This window comes from Rhinolophus ferrumequinum, chromosome 27 (genome assembly GCF_004115265.2).
Source record: "Rhinolophus ferrumequinum isolate MPI-CBG mRhiFer1 chromosome 27, mRhiFer1_v1.p, whole genome shotgun sequence".
Taxonomy (NCBI): Eukaryota; Metazoa; Chordata; class Mammalia; order Chiroptera; family Rhinolophidae; genus Rhinolophus; species Rhinolophus ferrumequinum.
The window spans coordinates 3,063,897-3,086,733 of NC_046310.1; the positions used below are offsets into that span (position 1 = coordinate 3,063,897).

Here is a 22,837-nt window from a genome sequence, read left to right on the forward strand (position 1 = left end):
AGAAGTAACTGTTTCTGTTGTCACTGTCAGTTTACATCAAATTACCAGACTTTCAGTTGCAAAGTCGGCCTAGTGGAAGACGAAAAACACATAACGTGTTTAATGGGAATCCTCTCCCCGCCCAGCCTTCTCTCTTCAAAATCGTTTGAGACTTGGACGATCTAAACAGAGAAGAGTCCTACGAAGCTGGGCTGGTCATTTCCGAAGGGAACATCACTAAAATCCAGGAGCCATAGCAACTTAAAACACCAAGGTACCTTACAACCGGCCAAGACAGACTCCTTCCCACGTGAAGATTTATTAAAAAGAGCTTTTTGTTTTAGAACTAACGGGTTCTTTCGGAAGTCAGGTTTTCAAATTCCAAAAGCCATTTGGTAAAAGTCTACAGGCTTTAAAATTGGTAGGATTAAAAAACAAAAACCTTATGTTTGACTTTGCTAATAGTCCTCCTAAATGCCCAAAAATACAATGAGGGGAAAGGATATGTTCCCATTAGTTTTGAGGAATGGAAGGTACTCTTCCTTGCAGGGACAAAAATCAAGGCTAACAGCATTTTCCTAGTAGTTTACAGCCACTGCTGAACGGAAGCTGCCCTCCCTACCTCCAGGTGTAAGGTTAGCCCAGAGTTAACAGACAATATGGCTGAGATGGTTGCTTGAGACTTTTGGGTCTCTAAGTCTAAGCATGCAGTACTGATAGCATTCAAAATGTCTGCATCGTCTTCTGAAATGGTTCTGGAAGTCCTTGCCCAAGACAGGAAGGGTCGCAGGGACGCCTAGAACTCTGCTCCTTCTCTACAAAAGGCTCACGGGACAACTCACTGAAGGCACCTCCTGTTGCCACTGTTTGAATAAAATGAAGCTCAGCGTCTCTGTTTCCAACCCAGTTCAAAGACTGTTTAAGAAGAAATGAGATAATCCAGCTAAAGTGTTGGATTATATTTTAGTTCTATAATTTGCTACTGACAGTCTCAAAACGTCAGTTTTTTCTGGATAATCTTCGTTGATGACTATACGTCCTCCTATGCTCTGTCATATCAACATTTGAATTACCGCTGACCCTCGAATAACATGAGGGTTAGGGGCACCGAATCCCCTTCTCGGTGGAAAATCTACGCAAAACTTTTGGCTCCGCAAAAAACGTACTGTTGACTTGTAACAGTGAATTGACTCATCTTCTCTTTGTTCTACGTATTTATAGTGTAGTCTTATGCAGAGTCAGCTAGAGAAAAGAAAATGTTATGAAGACAGCCATAAGGAAGAGAAAATACATTTACTGTATTTACTGAAAACAATCCACATACAAGTGGACCCACGTAGTTCAAACCCGTGGTGATCAAGGGTCAACTATTTTATGTTCTTTTTTTCCTTGAATTTTGAGGTAATTGCCAAAAGGATATTCCCCTGATGAACTTAAATCATCTGAAACGTAGGGGAATGTTGTTTCCTAAGTGCCCAAGAGACTTAGAACTGAGAATTTCAACTGTAAAATAAGCCTCTTCTATTCTGTGGTTGAGGACAACTCCTTCTCTTTCCCACACCCTAGAATAACACTCCTGGCCCCGTGTTAGGAAAAAAACATGTCCCTCGGGCCTATAACTTTTCTATTCCACCACCACGTCGATTACGGGTCCTCGGGGAAAGGGCTGTGTTGAGAGCCTCAGGAAGAAGACTGTGATTAGTCACTAGTCTTGAAAAATCCTCCCCAGTTCTGTTTACAAGGACCGATGCCAATTCTGCAGACAGGCTCGGTGCTCATGTTCTTTTCAGGGTCACTCTGTTTGCACAGCACAGATTAAACACACGGCCCCAGCAGTTCAGTGTGGTGGGGACGCGTTTACATTCCACTGACAGAGTGGGTGTAAGAGGAACCCTCTGCTGCGAGTTAACTTTCGGGGGGGCAGCTCCACGCAGAGAGGAGGGCGTCAGCCTCGGCTCAGGGCAGCACAGCTCTGTGTGTGGCGGGCCTGACGACACGTCACCTCCGTGTGAAAAGGCATTTTCATTCTGAAGTGGGTCTTAGAACTTGGTCCTCTGTGCAGTGGTTTCCTTCTTCTTATTTATCAAAATTTCTTCACATATATATATGTATCTTTTCCTTGTCTCAGGAACCTGGGATAAATATATTGTTTCTACAACAAAAATGACAACTAGGTCTTGGATTATGTGTGTGTTCTCTCCAGGCAATAAATCTTCAATATAGAGTTCGTTTTCTCCAATGAGGTTGTCTGTAAAATACTTTGGAACTAAGAGGTAGTGCAAAGGGAAACGGGAAAAAGTAATTAAAATCTGGGGATTTACGATGTTCCTGGCATTTTGTATGCCATCTCGTTGTAATCCCCACAACAGTCTAGGGACGGAGAGTCGATTGCTCTTACCAAAAAACGATTTAAGTATGTTCTCTGTATCTACGAGTCTGTTTCTGTTGGTTTGTTTTGTTTTTTTAAGATCCCACATATAAGTGACATCATTCAGTATTTGTTTTTTGTCTGACTTACTTCACTTAGCCTAATATTCCAGGTCCATCCATGTTGTTACAAATGGCAGGATCTCATTCTTTTTTATTGCTGAGTAATATTTCACTGTTATGTATGTACTACATCTTCAGGGGACAAGGAAGGGAGTTTTGAATCGCAACAGTGGCTCTGGTTTTTTTTGGTGTTTTTTTTTTTTTTTAATTTGGAAATATTGGGGAACAGTGTGGTCTTCCGGGACCCATCAGTTGTCCTTCAATCTAATTGTGGAGGGCGCAGCTCAGCTGCAAGTCCAGTCGCCGTTTTCAATCTTTAGTTGCAGGGGGTGCAGCCCACCATCCCATGTGGGAATCGAACTGGCAACCTTGTTGTTGAGAGCTGGCGCTCTAACCAACTGAGCCGTCTGGCCGCCCTGTGGCTATGTTTTAGATACTCTGGTTTCAAATAAAATTTCCTTTGAAAAGGAAAAACAAAAAAGATGATGTGAGCCGTTTCTCTGAAGCCGCACAGTTAGTGAGCAGCAGACCTGGAGTCCACATCGTCACAGTCACAGGCTGCTCCGCTGTGCCCAGACGTGTCCCAGGTAGACTGCCCGGTGGGGGGTAACCCCAACCGGCCCTCCATTTCAGATGTATTACCCTCACTTGACATGGTTACATATGGAGAGGTGAGCAATAATGTTTCCTTTGTGTCCCACGTCTCTTGCCTCTATAACCAGCCATGCCTCCCTACTTATTATGGTGGGTCATTCTTTTTTAGGGCCATTTGAGCATCAGCTTTAATGAAGAAGGCTGACGGGTGCAAGGATTTGCTTTGCGCGTTCCAGCAAGGTGCCTTGCATACAGTAGATGTCTGGCAGGTAAGCTGTCGCAATAAACAGTGCCTGCCTAGACCCTGAACAGTTCACCTGAGAACAAAGAAAAGGACCTATCATTCACAACTCTCAGTCCGGTTTTAACACCCCAGCAGGTCTATCAAGAAACAATGCAGAGTATCTCCCAGGGTTGTTGCTTGCATACAGCTGCCAGCTCCCTCTGGCTTTAACACAATGTTATCAGGTGATGATTAAGAAGCTGCTTCCTGCTTTGGTGTCAGGAAACAGGGAATGGAAACAACGGCACCCTTTCTGGGTGCGGACTTGCACAGCAGCCACATAGCACTTCCAACTGTAAATATGAACGGGAAGCAAAGGAAGACGTTCATTGGCTGCCGGCTGCCTGAGCTCAGCACATTCCTGACAGGATCTGCTGAGATGCAGATAACCGTACTTCTTGTTAACAAGTTCCTGGGTATTTTTCACTCCATCAGCAGGTTCTTGAATCAGTGCCTAGAATCGGTTTGACTAACATCAGCACAATCTGACTTGGGTGTAAAGTTTGAAATGGATGCATAACTAAAAATTGTGCACCCACTTGCTAAGTACGAGGACTGATCCTCCGGAAGGTGGTACACTGCATGCGTGGTCCCCAGACACTGAGGTCCTTTGCTGTCCCTGAGGGAAGGTGTCCGTCGTGGTTTCAGGGCACTGGGGAAGGTTTTGGGGCAAACAGAGGAGGAGTTCCACATTTCAGCCCTCCCAGGGATTTAAGGTTTCCTCGAACACGGAGCACTGCAGAGCTGTTGGCACACTCCTTTTAAGACATTGAATTTCAAAACCATTCTGGAGGAGCTCCTATTTTCTTGTAGATGTAAAAAAATGGCCTCAACAGTGTTTATGTGGAAACATGCACACATATTTCACTCTGGTAAAGTGTGTGAGTAGTACTTAGGGTGTCAGAATTCGATAACTCCCAGTGGGGGGACGGTGACACAGAGGTCTCCAAGATGCACCTGGTTACCTATAAAAAGTCTGATGCAAACAAGGTTACCCTACACTGCCACATAGAAAATCAAGGAAGACAGCAGCACATGTGTACAGAGGTGACAAAGCCTAACTCCTTTTATTTATAGGAACAGAGACTTCTAGTTTGTGTAGCAAAAATTAGAATCGGCATGTTCCTGGCCGTGACCTCCTACAATTCATGGCCTACTAGACTTCTGTCTCAAGGTAGGATTTCAAGGTCCATACGTTTCTATCTTTGGAAAGCTGTATTCAAACAGAGGACATCATCTTTCTCTCTTCTGTTAACTTCAGAGCTCATAGCATATCATAGGCGCTCAAAGTCTGCTGGACCAAATTGCTCAATGAGATGGTTGCAGAACCCAGGAACAAAGAAGGCCCTTAGCATAAACGAGGAGCAGCTCCGATATATCCTGGGTTACCTGCTGTATTTGACCGGCCAACAGGAAGACTCTGTCGGTCCAGACACCTGGCCCCATCTGGACCGCACTTCCACCGAAGAGAACTGGTGGGAGTGTGTGACTGCCATCTGTGTTCACCGGGATGAGAAATCCGAGCACATATTCTCAAAAACGGAATTGAAGCAAGCGTGTGTCCTCGTCGTGCCCGCTCAAGCCAACAGTGTTGTGTGAGTTGGCACCCAGGGTACAGCCCCTCTTCCCTCACAGAACGTCTGAACAGGTGGCCACTCACTCACAAACTTTGCCCATTTGGACACACGTGTCCCGTCACGGCGCTCAATGCATGCCAGGCTCTTTACACCCCAGAATGCCTCTTTACAAAGGTACGTGTCTGCCCCCAAAAGGAGCGATGGCCTTTATCCCCCAGCCAGAGCAGGACGCCCGTGAAATACAGCACCATTCATGTTTCAAGGCAGAAGACGAATTACATGCAATTACACAGGACCTGTACCTCTTCAGGTCACCCACAGGTGAATATGAAGGTCAGTGTCACTACTTAAGGTTCTGCAAATCAGTATTTAAATCGAGGTGCTTATATTGGTTTCTATAACTGAAGGGCATGCATATTGGTTATTAAGTGACTGTGGAGTTGTGCCGGCCCAAACGCTCGCAGCCTGTCCCCTCAAGTATCTGGAAATCAGGGCGACATACATACTGCCAGCTGGGTATATCTTCAGCGTTCAAAGAACTTCATAGGAAAAATGAATACATCCTGGATCCTGTTAGAGTCATAGAGCGGACTCTACGATCTCTTTCTCATTTGTTCCCTGGAGCTTTTCTTTAAAAAATTCCACAGCGTTCCCTGGGCATAGTTTGTTTCATGAAAAACTTGTGTTTTTGTAACCTATGTGTAATGGTACCTATTTCACATACCCATTTTACAGTGAAGGGATGTTCACATTTCTAATTTTCTGAATTTTTAGGGAGGGCAGCCTGTTTAAAAACAATCTCCAAGTGTTGCATTTTGCAAATTAGGAAATGGAAACCCAAGGTTGTGCATTGAAGGATAATACAGGGGCTTGAGGTTGGAAGAAGTGCATGGCTGAGTAAGTCGCTCACCTTGTTGGGGCCGTAGATTTTGCATCTGCAAAGTGGAAACAGTGGTACTGTGGGCAGTTAGTACGTACTACCCGAGTCATTGCCTGGTGGGCAGTTGTGGTTTTGGGATCCCTCCATTGCAGAAAAGGCCCAGGTTTGCGCAGAACAGGCACCCTGACAGCCTGGTTACAAGAGGCCTGAGCCATGGGGTTGCCTGGGCACTGAGCCATAACTCTCTTGGGACAGCGAATGGAGAATCTTCTGGCTCCCTTAGCGCTGAACATAGATCGCAGTAACCACATAATATTCAGACTGCCTACTGCTGGGTGTGGGGTACATTTTCTATTGATCTGTACAATTAGAATATGTTTTTAAAGGAGAAAATGTATTTCTTAATTTTATATACTTTAAGATGATGAACAGTGACTAAGAAGAAATCATTCTGTTGCCCCAAAGACTCGTGTGTGTGTGTGTGTGTGTGTGTGTGTGTGTGTGTGTAAGTGCTAATCCAGGTAATCTGCTCATGTTTTGGTGAAGGAAGACTTAATCTGATTATCCTTGAACTTCCTCAAACCAAAACATGTCTTTGGTCCTTTGAGAAAAAAAGGAGAGAGTATCACAGGCCTGAAAATCCTCAGTTGATAAATAAGAAGTTTGGAATGATTCAAATGAAGTAAAAAAAAAAAAAAAAAAAAAGAAGAAGAAAGAAAAGAAAAGAAAGAAAAGAGAAAAAAAGGTACTTAGAGCAAGACGTAGTAACAAATTATGCCTAGAGAAAATTTTAATTAGCAGAAATCAAAAATCGGATTAAAGAATACATGCCTTTAATAAATTAGTCCACCTCTCCCCCCCCAAAAAAAAAATCTCAACAAAACTGTCCTGCTGCACAGCATTATAAAAAGAAAAAGAATTTCTAGGACAAGGAACAGTTTGTATGGGTTTGGGTTCCCATAGGAAAGAATAAGTCTAAGAAGACTATGGGGGACTTTTCATTACTGAAATAAAACCATTAGTAAAGAAAGATGCTCCCGTTTTTGGTGTAAATTCCCTTCTAGTCAGAAATTGAGTGGAAGCCCACATCTAGTCACAACCTACAGGAAATAGTGGAGAGGAAGACAGGGCACACGCCTAAATCATGGAATTATAGAACGACTCTTCCTTCTCTGGCTGGATTTTCACAGAAGTTTGGGATATGTAACCCATAATCAAGGCTACGCTTAACTTATCGAATGTTATATCCCTTTATTTCCCAGCATTCTCTACCTGTTCCAGTCAGGGCGATCCACTTTCTCTACGCCATCCAATTTTTTCCCCCCACTATTACATCCTGACTTCTGACTGTTTTTCTCTCTTGAATGCCCCCCCACTTTCTATTCTCCAAATCATCCTCATGTTTTCTGGCCTCGTGGAATTCCCATTTCTGCCGTGAAAACGACCCCTCTTGTCATAGCTCAGTGACCAAACTTCTGTGAATTCATCCTGTGCTTTGACTCAGTGCCGTAAATTAGGGGGAAGTTGTTTGCAGGATGCCTTGTAGGTTTTTGTTGTTGTTTCCTTTTGGATCTGAAACTAGATTGTAGTTTCCTTGAAGTTATTATAGTAGGATTGTATATTATTATACTGCAGTGGTTCCCTGGCCTCGTTCCTCTCTCCCTCTGTCCTACCCTTTGTCAGACATCATGTAGAAACAAAAGTGTGGATGGAATGGCTACTTTGGGGAGATACTCTCATTCTCTCAGTTCCGCGCATGGGCAGTAATCTGCATTATCATGTGAACATATGAAAAACCAAAACACCCAAAACATGATTTCCCTGAGCGGCCCAGAATGAGAGCTCTTCCCTCGGGAGCAGTTACTGTTGACAAAGGTGGCTTAGAGGGGGTGGCAGTGGGCAGCACATGCCCTCAGGCCCCGCTGAATTCGGAAAGCTGAGAACATTTGGAAATTCTTGGTAGGGCTTTTCTGACAATCAGTCTCATGAAAAATGATCAGCTTTGGTCTTCTTAACGGCACTCATGGGGCAAATACAGAAATTTCCATCCATGTCCCTCAGCTCCTGTGGCTGCTGTAGGGTCCTTCCTTCCACTGTGATCCCTTGTCGCTTTTTCCTGGATCCCCCTTTCCTTCTGGCACCACCCGTTTCTCCTCTCTCGGCGCTTGGGGCCTCTTCAACCCTCCGTCTAATGTTTATTATCTCTTGGGGCCATGCCATAAATTCCCTTCCTCCTCTCATATCCTTAAGCCTGTTCAGTGATCCCCAAGGAGCCCAGGGCTCTGAGCCTTGTTCTCCAGGTTTTCCTCCCAAGCCTCACGAATATACAACGTTACACAAAGAAGAACTAATCATCCACAGGCAACAGACACTCATAAAGCTGACGCAGCACTTACATGACTAAGAATCAGGGCCTCCTGAGCTCTCTTAACAACAGGCACCCCGTTTTATTTGTGACCTAATTTCTTCAGTGAACAACAGCTTAATTAACACTTCGGCAACAAACAAACAATCGAGCAAAACAAAAAAACATGCCAGGAGAAATGTGCTTTTTGTTGTGCTAAGAAAATTCCTGTTCTTTCTTTAAGACCTGGATCAAATATCGTCCCTGTGAAACTTTTCCTGGCCACTCCCTACGTCTGTGAAAAATGTCATGATTTCCTCCCCTGTGCACACCACATAGCATTCATTCATTCCTTCCTCCCTTCATGAAATTCTGCGGCATCTGCTCTGCTGGGCACGGTCACCGGCCGAGGCTCGCAGGACGAAGCCCTAAGACTAAGGCTTGTGTAGGGTCACCTGTGGGCCAAGGTGCACGCACCCCACAGCCTGGAGGCTTGTACAGCAGCCTCTGAGCCGATACCCATGGAAAAGGCCCGCGGCCTCTCTCTGACTGTGTGCTTGTCAGTAAGACGGAGCGATAATACTACCTAATGTGGGGGCTTTTGTGAACTGTACATAAGATATCGTGTGCGACGACCTCAGCCTGGCTGAGTTAGCTCTCCACAGACACTAACTGTCATTAGCATGCTTGTCAGCACATGTCGGAAGGAGGCGTATTGAGGGCGGTGTGGGCACGTGCAGAGGCCTCATGCTGACTGGGTGAGGGAGAAGGGCACGGAAGGCTTCATGGGCGAGTTTTCAGAACATCTGACCAGCGAAGAAGAATAAAATGAGGATTTAAGGCCCAAAGAGCAATGAGCAATGTGGCCTTTAAAATATCTTCTTGTTGTTGTTGCTTTTGTTTTTTTCGTATTTGGTTTTTTTTTTGTTTTTTTTTAATACTTACAGCAGTGGTCAGCTCTTACTGACTTTAGAGGCGATGGATTGAAAAGACATGGGTTTTAACAATTCAACCATCCTTGAGAGAAAGTTACACTCCGCTCCCGGTCACTAATATTTTGAGGGGCCCTGCCCCACTCTGATAGAATGTAATGCTTTTCTAGAAGTAAAGAGGGGTTTGATCTACCCTGGAGGGCTGCTCCCCGAGTGTCCTGTGCGTCCATAGGATCATGTACAGGTGACAGACAGCCTGTTTTCGTATGGATCGAAGCGTCCTCTGGGATTGGTTCAGGAAAGAGCCAATTTCTATCAAATTCCACTGCAAAGTGAATGATAAGAGTTTCTGTGCATTTGGGTCTTGGATGGCAACGGTCCCCAAACAGAGGCTCATTTCTCCTTAGACGCTATCGTCACCAAAGTCCTTACGAATGACCAATTCTTGCCTTTTCATTCTGCGAATTTGGTCAGGAAAACACGTTAACTTTCTGTACTGAATATGTACTATCATTTTCATCTTAATTTCTATAACTATGGGGCAGAATGCTGGCTACTGAAAAATTCAAAGGAACATATTAGTTTTAAAATGTACTTTTGTCCTGAGTTTTAGATATCAGCTGGAGTGATTTCAGTCATTTGTCAGGCATTAACATGTATTTTGCCACTTTGAGTAATGAATATAGTGGTACCTCAGTTTCCCTTTATAATATAGTTTTGCTGACACCGACAGGCAAGGCACTGAGCCAAGCCGGGTGAGCGATGGTGACAAATGGATCAATCAAAGAAATATTAGGGAAAGTGGGTCGAAGTAATAAATGTTCAAAGCTACATGTAGAACTAAATTAAACCCAGGTAGACAATGAACTAATCCAAAATGTACTTTCCAAATGACTAAGTACAATTCACTGTAAATGGCCTATTTATTTTTGGATGAGTTATATTTAACTTATGTGATTATATGCTTTAACTTATATGTTTCCTTCTTGTATACAATTAGTCTCCAATAGATTTCTGTAGTTTACATGAAATAATCCGTGATTCAGTAATTTCCATTGTGAGAAACAGATAATAGCCATGGTTTATGTCTTTTAGAAAGAATTCTTTTTATTTTTTATGAAGGTTCAGATGTTAAATTCCCTCCAGTGTACTTCATTTTCTACATGTCATTCCATTTGCTCCCACAAAAAAGATCCGCAATGGATTCATTTCCTAAAGGCGTCAGTCACTCAGGAAGAAAATCCATATTCTATAAAAATCTATACACTCCATTCTTCTCCAGAATTTCAAAAAATAGGAGAAATTAAATTCATGTCGTGTTAAACTAGACAACAGCATGACATTCAGTTGCATGCTAGCAGTTTTCAGTTTGGTTGACTACAACTCTATTTTTACTAGCAGGGACTGACGCCAGAAGTGCTTTTGAGTAAAACAAAACAAAACAAAACAAAAACATAAGGGAAATAATTCAAAGAAATTGTAATTAACAAAATGCAAGCAACTTCTTGGTTTGCTTTGAGTCATTTGGTCAACACAGTGGTTTGTTTCTAATTTCGGAAATGATCTGTGATAGACTTCAACTTCATTTGGAAGAGAATGAAGTGTGTCAAGTGACACACAAAGAATTCTCCAGGGGGCGGGGCTTGTAACTAGGCTTTATCCTAATTTGCCCAGTTTAGGCTGTTGTCCCAGCATAACTATTTACAGTGCTCCCTTTCACTCTCAAAATATTCCCACTGGACAATAAATAATACGGTCATCCTTGTCATAACCGACATACGTCATTATAGGCACATTTCAAATATCCTCGTGATTTACAAAATTGGAGAAGCTCTGTGGGTGGAGGCAAACATGAAAGTCACCCAGTTGTCTTACCCAAGCTCTTTATCCTCTGTATATATCTTAGTCGCTCAACCATGCTTGGCTCAGAGCCTTGCCTATAGCAGAACTTCAACAAATGGTCAGACAAATGGGTAAATAAATTAATTTAAATACCAGTTTCCACTAAATCCAATCTTGCAGCAAGGCAATGATCACTTCAGGGAGATTTTGAAAGATAATGAGATTAAGTTGACAGGTACCGTGTTTCCCCAAAAATAAGACCTACTCGGACAATCAGCTCTAATGTGTCTTTTGGAGCAAAACTTAATATAAGATCTGGTATTATATTACATTACATTACATTACATTACATTATATTATATTATAAAAGACCCAGTCTTATATTGTAGTAAAATAAGACCAGGTCTTATTAATTTTTGGTCCAAAAGACGCATTAGAGCTGATTGTCTGGCTAGGTCTTATTTTTGGAGAAATATAACAACTACAAAGCTGTTTGATTTGATTAACTAGTCAAGTCAGTGACAAACTCCGACTTGGTTGTTTCTCACAGTTGTCTGTGGGTCAGCCAAATTCAGAAACACCTGCGACCCAGGCGCTCCTCCTCCCCCCCATTGCTTGTTTCCCTTCTATTTTAGACACAAGAGGAAAAGGGTTCTGAAGGTGAAAGTCTATGTTACGTGATTTCTGTGAAGCCGGTGGCAATGACCTCACATTAAAAAAATGAAGAGCATTAATTATACTCGGTGAAGCAGAATTCTTAATAATATGTGAAACGATGAAAGGAAAACAGATTTGTGAACTGAATCAGACGTGATTTCAGGGACTGCATAACATTTAAGAACAGTTTCTTATGTCAGTGCTATATTTACTCCTCCCTGAATGCTAATTAGTGGAAACTCAGTGATAAGTGACAGCGCTTTTTAAACCTGTGATTTAAAGAGACTGTCATTTGGGTGCCTCTTTCCTGAAGGGCAAATTGAGAGAACACAGAGTTTGCCATCCGGAGGATGATTCCTGCGCCACTGGCCAGTGCTCTGTCCTTCACAGGGGCCTGAAGATGTGGGCCGCTGGGTGTCAGCCCTGCCATCAGCCTCTGGGATTCAGAGCGACCCTCAGAAACGATTATGACTTTGTCATTCACAAATGACTCCACTTCTCTGCTGCGTTTACTTTTATTTTGTGCTTTACTCTCTCGGTTTAATGTACTCTCTACGTTTATGAGTATGAAGGCGAGTTCCCCATCACCTGCTAGACTTACTATGTCTCAAAGAACGCTTCCCACCCTGGGATTCTGAAACTTTCTGAACAGGCCAATCAGGCCATCTGGTAATCAACACATAGGTCCAGACTCTTCATTTAGCCGAAGAGTAACTTTGTTAGTAGACGTGTCTGCCCACTTCTCCAATCCCCTATGTTCTGTGACTCTTGTCACCTCCCTTGATGTCATCTCTATAGTGTCACCTCCTTGTAGAGTTGTGGCAAGCAACCATAGGCATCAAAGTTTCAGGGCAGAATTGGAACAGTTCCTGTTTGATTTTCCAAACCATTCTTGATGATGGCTAGCATTTACATTTTGCAATGCAATGTATTTCTGACATCATTATTTGACCATAAGATTTAAGAAAGAAAAGCACCACTCATACAAACTTTCTCAACTGCTCCATTCTTTCTTTTTTTTTTTTTTTAATGGCGATTGCCCTGATTCAATTGCAGACCTTTCCTGGAACTCACTGATTGGAGTGAGGCCGACCTGAAGATTTGCTCAGGAAAGCGTGGGTCTGCGTGGGAAGCAGTGACAAGCATCTAGGTCCAGCCCGTCCTTGCTCTGGGAGATGAAGACGCTTCTCGGAGGGTAAGTGGGCCAGAGGCGATGGTGTTTGACTTTCAGTTCCAAGGCAGCAGCATAATACGTTATTGTATGTAAAAATACATTCTTAGGGGAATTCCTCCTTCTCAAAAGCTTCTTCCCTATAACATGGCCCAATGTGTTACTGAAAACACCCAGCGGTGTCCTTTCTGATCCTCACTTTCTCCAACTATCAGGTGAGTTTGGTCCATTATCTAGCCTCCCCGGCACATTTTCCTCAACTTACAAATGCAAATGTCATTTACAAAGCTAGCCTACAATTCTGCTTTCGTGATCTCAAGAATTTCTATAGATACAGGGGACATTAGTTGTGCTTCTTCATTTAATCACAGATGCTTAAGACCGTCACGTCTAAGCATCTCTCGATCCGTGACAAACATTTTTTTCAATATTCATGACACATGAAGACGTAGATTCCATCTGAATGTTTTCAGGGGCAGTTCACCTAGGTGCAAATTAGTGCATTACATTATTAAATGGTTCTAATGTTCAATTGTTTTCTTTATGCTGACTTGGCATCTTTGTGTCGTGTCTGCTCTCTGTACTAATACAGAACAAATCTACTTTTTCATTTTTGTGATAACCCTGCAAACATGGGAAGGCAGTTTCGTGGTTTCCTTAAGTCTTCTCTGTCTAGAGAAAACAAAGATCCCCTTATCGTCATATTGTCTCCACAGCACCTTTCTCTAGGCCCCGGGAGCCATGGATGTTTTCCTTGGAATGTGGTGCCCAGAAGTAAAATCTGCTCCTTGGCACTGACCCAGGAACTGTCCTGTTCACTCATCCTCTGTGAGACCCTCACCTCATGGTGAGTGAGCCCCATCTAATTTATCATTGCATCCCAGTACCTAGTAAGGCGCAGGGCACATAGTAGGGGTTCATTTAGCATTTGCAGAATAAATAAGAAAAAGTGAAGTACAAAAGTAAAATAGTCCACATCAGTAATAATTTTGGTAGTTGAAAAACATAGGTTTTTTTTTCTTCCCTGGTTTCCTACCTAAATCACTAAACTCAAATTTTACGTATCACCATGTCCAGAAAAATCTCCATTTTAATTCTGCAAACTTAAAGTTGAATAACTTTTATTTAAAAACCTAGAAATGGCAAAAGAATCTTTAAACACAATTTAGTGGAGAATTTAGAAGGTGAGAGATTCAGGTGGCCCTCAGGTTGACAAAGTCATGTATTTAAAAAATGGTTGATCACAGCCCCTGGCCCAGGGTACGCTCTCAGTAGTGTCAATGGAATTTGTCTCTGTGCTGCCAAAGCACTCATTTCCCCAAACGTCCCTATTTTCTCTACTGTCCTAGTCCATAAAAACCACTCTCTAGGTATACTTGCACAGGGAAGAGACATAGCCAATAACAGAGACATAGTTTAGTTCACATGTTAAATCTTAAAAGTGGACAAAATGATTTTTTTTTATTCAACTAAATACAGGATATGTTTCAGAAGCTCAGTGTAGAGGCGTTTGTGTGAATTTCTGTCATTTAGGTAGATGGCCCTTCTTGGGGTCAGGTTGAAGTATGGCTAGCTTGGGCTGGGGCAATGTAAACCGCAGGAAAAACACGTAGGCACAGGGGCAATTCTAGAATGCCAGCTACAGGAAAGTTTGCCAGAGAGGTAGAGGGCAGGGGGCCTGCACCTTGACGGCCACAGGTGTTTACTTGTAGTGTCACATCTGGGGAGAGGGCACAATTCAGGACGATGAGCACTGGTGCTTCTGGGTTCATGATGTGATTGATGTGATGTGTGTGTGTGTGTGTATGTGTGTGTGAAACAGAGAGAGAGAGAGAGAGTGTGTGTGTGTGTGTGAGAGAGAGAGAGAGAGAGAGAGAGAGAAAGAGAGAGAGAGAGAGAGAGAGAATGGCTAGCTTGCAGATGTCTTACCATGCAAGACAGGGCAAATGAAGACAGTTATCACAGGATGAGAAGTCTAGAGATAGAGAAACAAAGTTTTTATTTTTCTGTGCACACGTGTAAAAGCCATAGTCATACACAGTGCGATTGGAAATACAGAAGAATAAAGACAAAGGGACAGCATTTTTGTTTTGAGCCAGACATTTGGCAAACAGAAGAGCAATCCACCATGACAATGGTCGACAACGGAGGCATCGGCACTTTACAGAGAAAGAGACTGTGAGTGACTCTTCTGTGTACGAGGAAGGGAACATACCACATGTGGAATGGCCTGTGAGTGCATAATGACCGATATGTCCAAAAGGGAGTCCATGTGGAAACGCTCCGTGTGCTCCTGGGCCGGAGCCCAGCTTGCGCCTACTGCAGGTATTTGATGGGAAGGATTTCCCCACGTCTCTGTCACAAAGTCTGGCCGTGGCACAGCACATCTGAGACCGCAGGATGGCACATGCTGCCAGAGCGTGAGGCAAGTGGGGGAATGTAAAGGAAAGACGCCAAAATCAGTCGCTGCCAGGTGGAAATGACTGCCAGTGTGCCACAGGGTATGAATCCACTGCATAAAATCGTCTCGTACTCTTGAAAAGTAAAACTGAATATATTTCCTTTGCTTTTATAGGACGCTATTTTGTCCTTTGGGTTTGCATGTTATCTTTAGGTTTGCCTTGGTCATTTCCAAAGAAAAACAACTTTCTTAAAAACAGTTGGGACTAAATGAGTATTGGATATCACCCAATAAATAAATTACTCTCACATTTTCAAACCAGGACAGATCCTAAGGATATAAACACATTTACAGCATGATATTTGGCAGGCTGTTGTTATTGGAGTAGCTTTCTAAAATAATTTATAGGAACAAATTATTTTCCCTTCAAATGAACAGAAGTAATGTCTTCTTTAGAAGGCTATATCCACACAACGATATTTAGCATAAATGATAACATGCCCGTGGAAGCAATAGAAATATTAGCAAATAAAGTTACTTTCTAGTTATTATTTTATATATACTCCTAAAGCTATGCAAGAGTATATTAATTTTTGCATTTTTTTATTTATCTGTAGATCCATCATTTCAGGTATTTATTTATTTAAAAATTTTATAATGCGAAATATGTTTTGATTATAGTAGAGTTGCTTTTTTTCAGAAAGATGGTTGAAGAGGATAAATTTACTTGCAAATTTTAGAAAAATATGCCTCCAAGAAATTCGTGTTTTATAATATATATCTCTTGGTTTGTCCATACACAGTAGCACTTACTTTGTATCAACTATGCATTGAAAAGCAATTGAAATTAGTCCATTTGATGGAAATGCCAATAAGCTCATAAATTGATAAGCAATTAACATAAGTTATTCTATTTGTATAGAAAGTATTACAGGAAAAAATACAGAAAGTGTTTATCTGGCATTTTATGGGAGGAGAGAAGGTTTTATGAGATCACAAATTATACTGATGAGGCATAATTTGAGTATTGATACCAATTATATCAGAAAATTGTCTTTTGCACTTTTAGAGACTTCATTTCATGTCATTCCCTGCTTTCTCTTTATATATTTTTTTAACTTACCAGAGAACTGGCAACATTTCATATGAAAGCCTATGTATTAAAAAATGGGTGGATGTATAAACAGTTTAATCTGTAATTTTCAAATTGACATGTGATGAATAAATGGGAATCAAAGAACATGAATGACTTAGAATTGAGGTGAATAAGGGCAACTCACATTATAAACAACACAGGGAAATGGAGTGGGGAGAAAATGGTTTCTTATTGCAATGGTCATTCTAATATGGAAGTTTGAACTACGATAGTATATTTCTACAAAATGCAGTCAATAATGAGATGTTTCCATTATAGTAAGAAAAACATTTTTTTTACATTTAAAACTAGAATAGGTAAATATTGGATATACTCATGAAGTGTTTGTGATATGCTTAAAATCGTCCTTGAATTTATTTTCGTTTTCAAGCTTTTGTTTTTTATTCTTTTTTTTTTACAGGTCTGAAATGAGTGAAGGCCTATCCTGAGATGCAATGGCTTTTAGGTTTGGGGATGTTCCAATGGAAGTTAAGAAGCTTCCTGCTGGCCCCACTCGACCACTGGCCCATCGTTCAGGCGCAGAATGAGGTAAGAGAGAAGCTGGAAGAGGTTCTGGCAGAGGCTGAGAGAGACAGGGGAAGACAGGCCGCTTAGGTCCGCCTCACAGTGCTCACTGATGCCGGGAATTTCACTGACGCACTGGAATCCATCGAGCAGGTCCTGGCACAGGCCACCGTTGAAGCACGGATCCAAGGCGCACTCATCAATGTCCCTTTCACACACTGAAAATAAACAGAAACAGTGGAAACCCACTCTCTGTTGAATAGATTGGCTGTGAAATGGGGCAAGAAAAAAGTGGCCTCATTTACCCAGAATGATTTAAGTGTAACGTACCAATACCCATACAATTTATATATGCTTAATGGGGGAGATATTCCTTAAAATAACTTTAATGAATTTTGGTTTTAATGGAAATACTTCGCGTGCGCGCACACACACGAGAAAACAGGTGTAAATATGTAGAAGCCAAGAGAAAACTGAGCCATGAAGAGACCTGTTTCTCCCCCAACAGCTCAGTTTTTGGGGGACACACAGGAGTCATGAGCGTGAGGCTGTATTCTGCCACCCCGGAGTCTGGAGAGCTAACCTACCCTCAAGCTGTCAGGATTTGGATCCATCGGTGCCTTAAGCTAAGGGAAAAGCTCATTGAAAACAGAAAAGAAATATATATATATATGGTTTATTCTGAGACAAGTTGGTTTATTATTTTCCTTCAGACTCCCATTTTTTTAACAAAAAACAAAAGTAGATAATTAGAAGATTTCACTTGCTAACAAATCTGTTTTGTAGCTAAGCATCATTTTGGAATGTTCAGGTAAAATGGCTTCCAAAGCCAAATTTTCAAAACAAGTGGTATAAATTCTAAGGTAATTTGAAAGTTTCCTCTTGCCTCTACAGAGCGGCTTACAATGTTGAAGTTTTATGTAAACATTTTTTTATGCCCCACCCCCCAAAAGCCTTGCATGCTGGGTCACTGCCTACTCACTAGGCCCAAAATGGCAGGGGCCGAGGTGGTGGGTGGGGCAGGGCCAACCCCAGGTATAAAGGAAGAAGAGATTTCTTCCTAGAAAAACAGTTCTTTATCTGGTTGGATATTGAGCGTAGCTGAGACATTTTGTTTTCCTTTTCTGGCTTGGGCTTCTGGGCTGGAAGGAGATTTCTCTGATTAGATCTGAGCAAAACGTGACAACTGCAAGGGGCTTGAGAAGCACTCTCTGTGCTGGGGGCCCAGAGTGTTCAGACCACCCATCATTCACAACTTGCCAGGATGAACCGTGAAGTTACAGGTTTAACAAGACAGAAGTGAAGGCAGTTTGTTAGAAGACAGCTTTTCAATATTTGTGGACCTTATGGAAGTCACATGGCTCTGGGTCTTGGGTGAGTACCCAGCATTTTCTAGTCTTCCTCTAGCTCTTCTTTCTCCATTTCTTATCCACATCTTTTTTAACTAACCAGTGCACACACACATATACACATTCGTCAGAAACATTTTGGAGCTTTCATTAGAGGTTAATTCATAGATGGAAATTCGAAATAAATAAATCCATTAGCATGCAGTGAATGAACCGATGATGATGGTTAAGGACTTTGAAAGTAGAGTCTACTGACTATGTGTTCACTACTTTAGAGAAATTTATCCAGATGGAAAGACTCCCGGAGAAGCAAGGAAAACTCTGAGCTTCGTTTTCCTCCAGAGTTTCAAATCAATAATTTTTAAATGACAGATACGTGTTTCTTTTAACAAATAAATGTTGGGGGAAAGGGAAGTGTTTATTGTAAATAGGGACAATGTGTGAGTGGCAGAGAGAAATAATACAAGGCTTTAGATGAGTTGTGTGCACTGTGCCATTAAGCAAATGGAGACTGAGGTAGGAAGTCACCAGCATGTAAATACAGAGGTGTTTGAAATTTAGAACAAGGAAATATTTGCAATATTTTGGTGATATATGGAACTGATTGGCCACTGAATGGTCCTGGGTTAGTAATTGGTTGCATGATGAAAACTGGTGCCGTGGAAAGTAGCACTGACTACAGATACATCCTTCTATGCACGTATTTGATTGGACTGTCCAGGCCACTTTGAAACGACCTCAGGAAGTGAGGACTAGACTCGTCATTGAATGTTAAAGGGTAAAATGCAGGTGTACGGATATCCTAGATTTCCTGCTGTTCTGTAAAAATGGCCAAAGAGCTGCATCTCTGTGATACCGAAAGAATCTGGTAAAACAGAGAATATTCAAATTAATCCACACTGTCACTCAGTGCAAATACACCCATTATTTTATTAACTGCCCTTTCGGGATAAATTAATTCAGGCCCAATCTCTTTGCGAAATGTGTTTGACTTTAATTTCTCTAATTTGTTCACTGTAGGAAGTTTGATCAGAGATCTGTATATCTGACTGTGATGGTATATGAGATGGAAGAGCACTTTCCCATTTTCTTTCCATTGTTCCCAAGCAAAGATTGATTCATGTGTGTAGCTAGCATGTCCAGTAGATGGTCAGAGACTCTGAAGGCAGTGCCGCCTGACTGCAGCATACATCTGGACTCACATCGGACCTGTCACTTGACCTCTCAGCCTCAGGTTACACAAATGCAAAACGGAAATAATGACAAGTGAAGATAACAAGTGTAGCATGCATGGTATACTATTCAAAAAATGGTTAGCCATTGATTATCCATTTCCATAGTATCTATGTCATAGTATCTATGTCAGAGACCTGGTCTGTACACATTTTGGGGACATTGATCCCTTTGAGAGTCTGATAAAAGCTACGGAGTACGTAGTCTTTCTACCCTTGACCTCACCTTCAGCCTGATAAATGCATGTCAAATTTGCTTGCGTTTTTAGCAGGTCACAGATTGTCTGAAGGCACGGACAACTCCTTATCAACAATGACTGCATTTGGTGAAGAAGAGTTGAAGGCTTTCTTTGGGAAACGTAGAATCACATGGAACTCTCCTGTAAAGCTCTAATGAGACGCCATTCCCCAGTGAAGCCTGGCCGGCACACGCATTGGGGTTCACCCTGGAACTCAGCGCAGTCTCCTCTGTTGTAACAAGTGAGATTTGTCTCATTCCCACAAACTGTTGGGGGTAATCTCGTGTCTCTGAAGAGATAAAAGTAACAGCTACAGCTGTTCATCTTGTTCCTCTCATTCAAGAACACATTTTGGGAAAGTTCATAGATGTGGTCAGTGCCAAACTAATTAAGCACTCAGGCTGGCTGAACTACAGATGCTAATTGTGCTGCCTTATGCAAGAGTCACTTTCTCAGTAACGCACTAGAGGGTGCTGTGACAAGCATGCCTATATATCTTCCATCTCTGCATAGTTTTCATTGGTGAGATAAGATCTACACCATAGGTGACAGTAAAGTCAGGGTTGAAAGACGTTTACTGGAGCTAGATGGTTGCTTCTTTGCTTATAAATCAACACGGGCTGCAGGAAGACTGCACATCTTCTAAAGGCCAGGAGGGCAAGGACAGAGCTCTGGTACCCAAACACTCATGTGATTTCTCTGTTGGCTTTTGGATCTGAACTCCGGTTGCCTTGCCAACAATTTATAACAATTGTTGCTAACAATTTATAGCTTTGTAGGATGCCAGCCAAATGCTGTCTAGGAGGCTTGTGTGCAGCACTCAGTGGTAACTACATGTGAATTCAGACCATGGCTCTTTTGTATAACAAGAAAGCTGTATGTATTAAGGGATCCTTAAAAAGCTGTATATATTAAGGGCAGGGCAGAACACATTGTTAGAAGCTAAGCAGAACTTTATTGCAAGACAAATCCAGTGGTCTGAAGGGACTGATTAAAAAGGTTTGAAGGGCGGTGTCCAGGTCCTTTGATCCACTGTGCATGTGCATGGTATCTGATGCCTAATTAATATTCAGGAAATACAAGATGAATTGAATTTTGTCCTGTTGTGTGTGCTGCAGCTAATATGGAGAAATTAGCCTACATGACGGTGAGTGTGTCTTTTCTCATAAGAGCTAATCAATTCCACTTTAAAAAGAAAATATGAGAACTTTTCAAAAGAGCCAAAAAAAAGTTAACCATTTTGAAAGAGGTCAATTACCAATACAAATATGAAGCTTTGTATACATCTTATGTTTAAGAGACAAATTTTGAATCTCGTTAGAAGATATTTTTTAGAACGTTAATCTTTGAGAACTTGACTTTGATGAATTAGTCAGAAAAAAATACTGGAGAACTAGTGACTGGGGTGTATGTGTTTATTTTACTTATCCAAATTCACAGTGGCAATACTATTAATTTTGATCCTGAATGTCTTTTGCTTTTAGACAGGTAGTTTACCAGTTGGCAAATGAGTTGGTTAACTCGTGAGCAGTGACATCTTGCTGGAATGTCAACACTTAGACCCTAACACATGCCTTGTCTTCACATGCTCTGAACAACAATGTTATAGAGATAATACATCTTTTCATAGCTATGGCTGCATGTTACGTCTGCCAGGAGATTCATCAAATCAAGGTACAACCTCTGAATCAGTGTAATGTCTACAAGTTGCCAACGACTCCAGGTGTTCTGTCCAAAATTTGAGTATATTATTACTTGTTAATAATACCCTCTCGCCTCCCATAATGACTCAATTATTTAGTGAATTTAAAAGCAGCACAAGTTATAAGAATTCAATAATGAATTCTACTTATGTAGAAATATTGAAGTAATGTGACTTAATAAGAAAATATTCATTTTTATTTCTGTTTATATAACATGAAATGGAGGTGATTACTTCTTCTGTAGTTTGAGAAAAAATACTGCTTCTGTTGTTTTAGGAAAAATGTTGTGGAATACTTTGAAATGGGCAATAATATAATAATTAGATATTTATGGCATAAATATATACTATATATATAATTATATACCTATTATATCTATACATTTATACATATATAGATAATGTATATGTATATGTATATATGATAGATAATGTATATGTATATACATATACATTATCTATATATGATAAGATTGTCCTCTGAGCTGGTTTTTCTATTTTGTTCCCTCATTAATTAATGAGTTCGATAAAACCATCAAAACATGTTTATTTATTTGTCTGAGAGTTACAATTTCTCTTTGAAATGATACTTTAACCGTCTTTTCAGGGTTTTACAATATTTACCTACCTGAAATAACCCAGGGCACTGTTTTAGGGATAGGAGTCATGCTTCCTCCAACAATACTAAAATTCAGCGTTTGCATTTATCATAAATCTATTTGTTTCCTGAGGCCTTCAGGCTGTCAGACTCTGGGGCTGTAGGTCCTGAGACATATTCTAATGAAGGTGACTAAAACGTTTTGCTTAAAATCTGGTCAAAACACTGCCAACTTCCTTCTAGAACATTCCAGCAGGTGGGATCCTGTCTGCACGTGACCAATGTGAGTCCTGTTCAGCATGGCCTACATGTTACTTGAGGAGACAGCTTTCCAGTTTGGCAAGGAGAATGCTGAGCTTAGCTCCAAAACCAAGCTTTATACGCATGTTATGCTCACCTGCAAAATTTTCCTGTGAAATTTCCAAAACCGAGGCAAGAATAGCCCCTGGTGTCACTGATGCAGGTGGCCCCATTTGCACCCTGGTAACTCTGGCAATTGTCTATACCCACGTCACCGTTGACACCAGTGTGCCCAGGCTCGCACCTGCAGTAATAGGCGGCAGCTCTGTTAGAGCATTTGCCATGGTTACAGGGGTTTGAAAAGCATTCGTCAACGTTGAGTTCGCCGTGTGGCCCTGCCCATCCCACAGGACAGGAGCAGTGATAAAAGCTGTAGATGTTTTCACAGTTTCCTCCATGCAGACAAGGGTTGGAGTTGCAGGCATCTAACTGCAAAGAGCCAGGAACCCTGGAATTCACAGAGATTTTGACAAACTGCTCTTCCTGAGGTTTGTTCATGAAACCATGAACATTTTCAATGTAAGGGAGAGAAATGCCACCGGTTTCTGTTGTGCTCACACACCCTGGCAGGCCCCGCGTGTTGTCAGCAGCTCGGTCACCCATGTGG

At 41.7% G+C, this 22,837-nt stretch overlaps 1 protein-coding gene across 1 annotated transcript in view; it reads right to left on the minus strand.

Moving 5' to 3' along the window:
* Positions 1–22,837, minus strand: part of CRB1 (crumbs cell polarity complex component 1) — an 83,171-nt gene that overhangs the window by 5,574 nt on the left and 54,760 nt on the right. Inside the window, 3 exon segments of the mRNA XM_033099359.1 lie at positions 16,894–17,028; positions 19,792–19,919; positions 22,328–22,836. Of these exon segments, the coding sequence (XP_032955250.1) occupies positions 16,894–17,028; positions 19,792–19,919; positions 22,328–22,836 (772 nt within the window).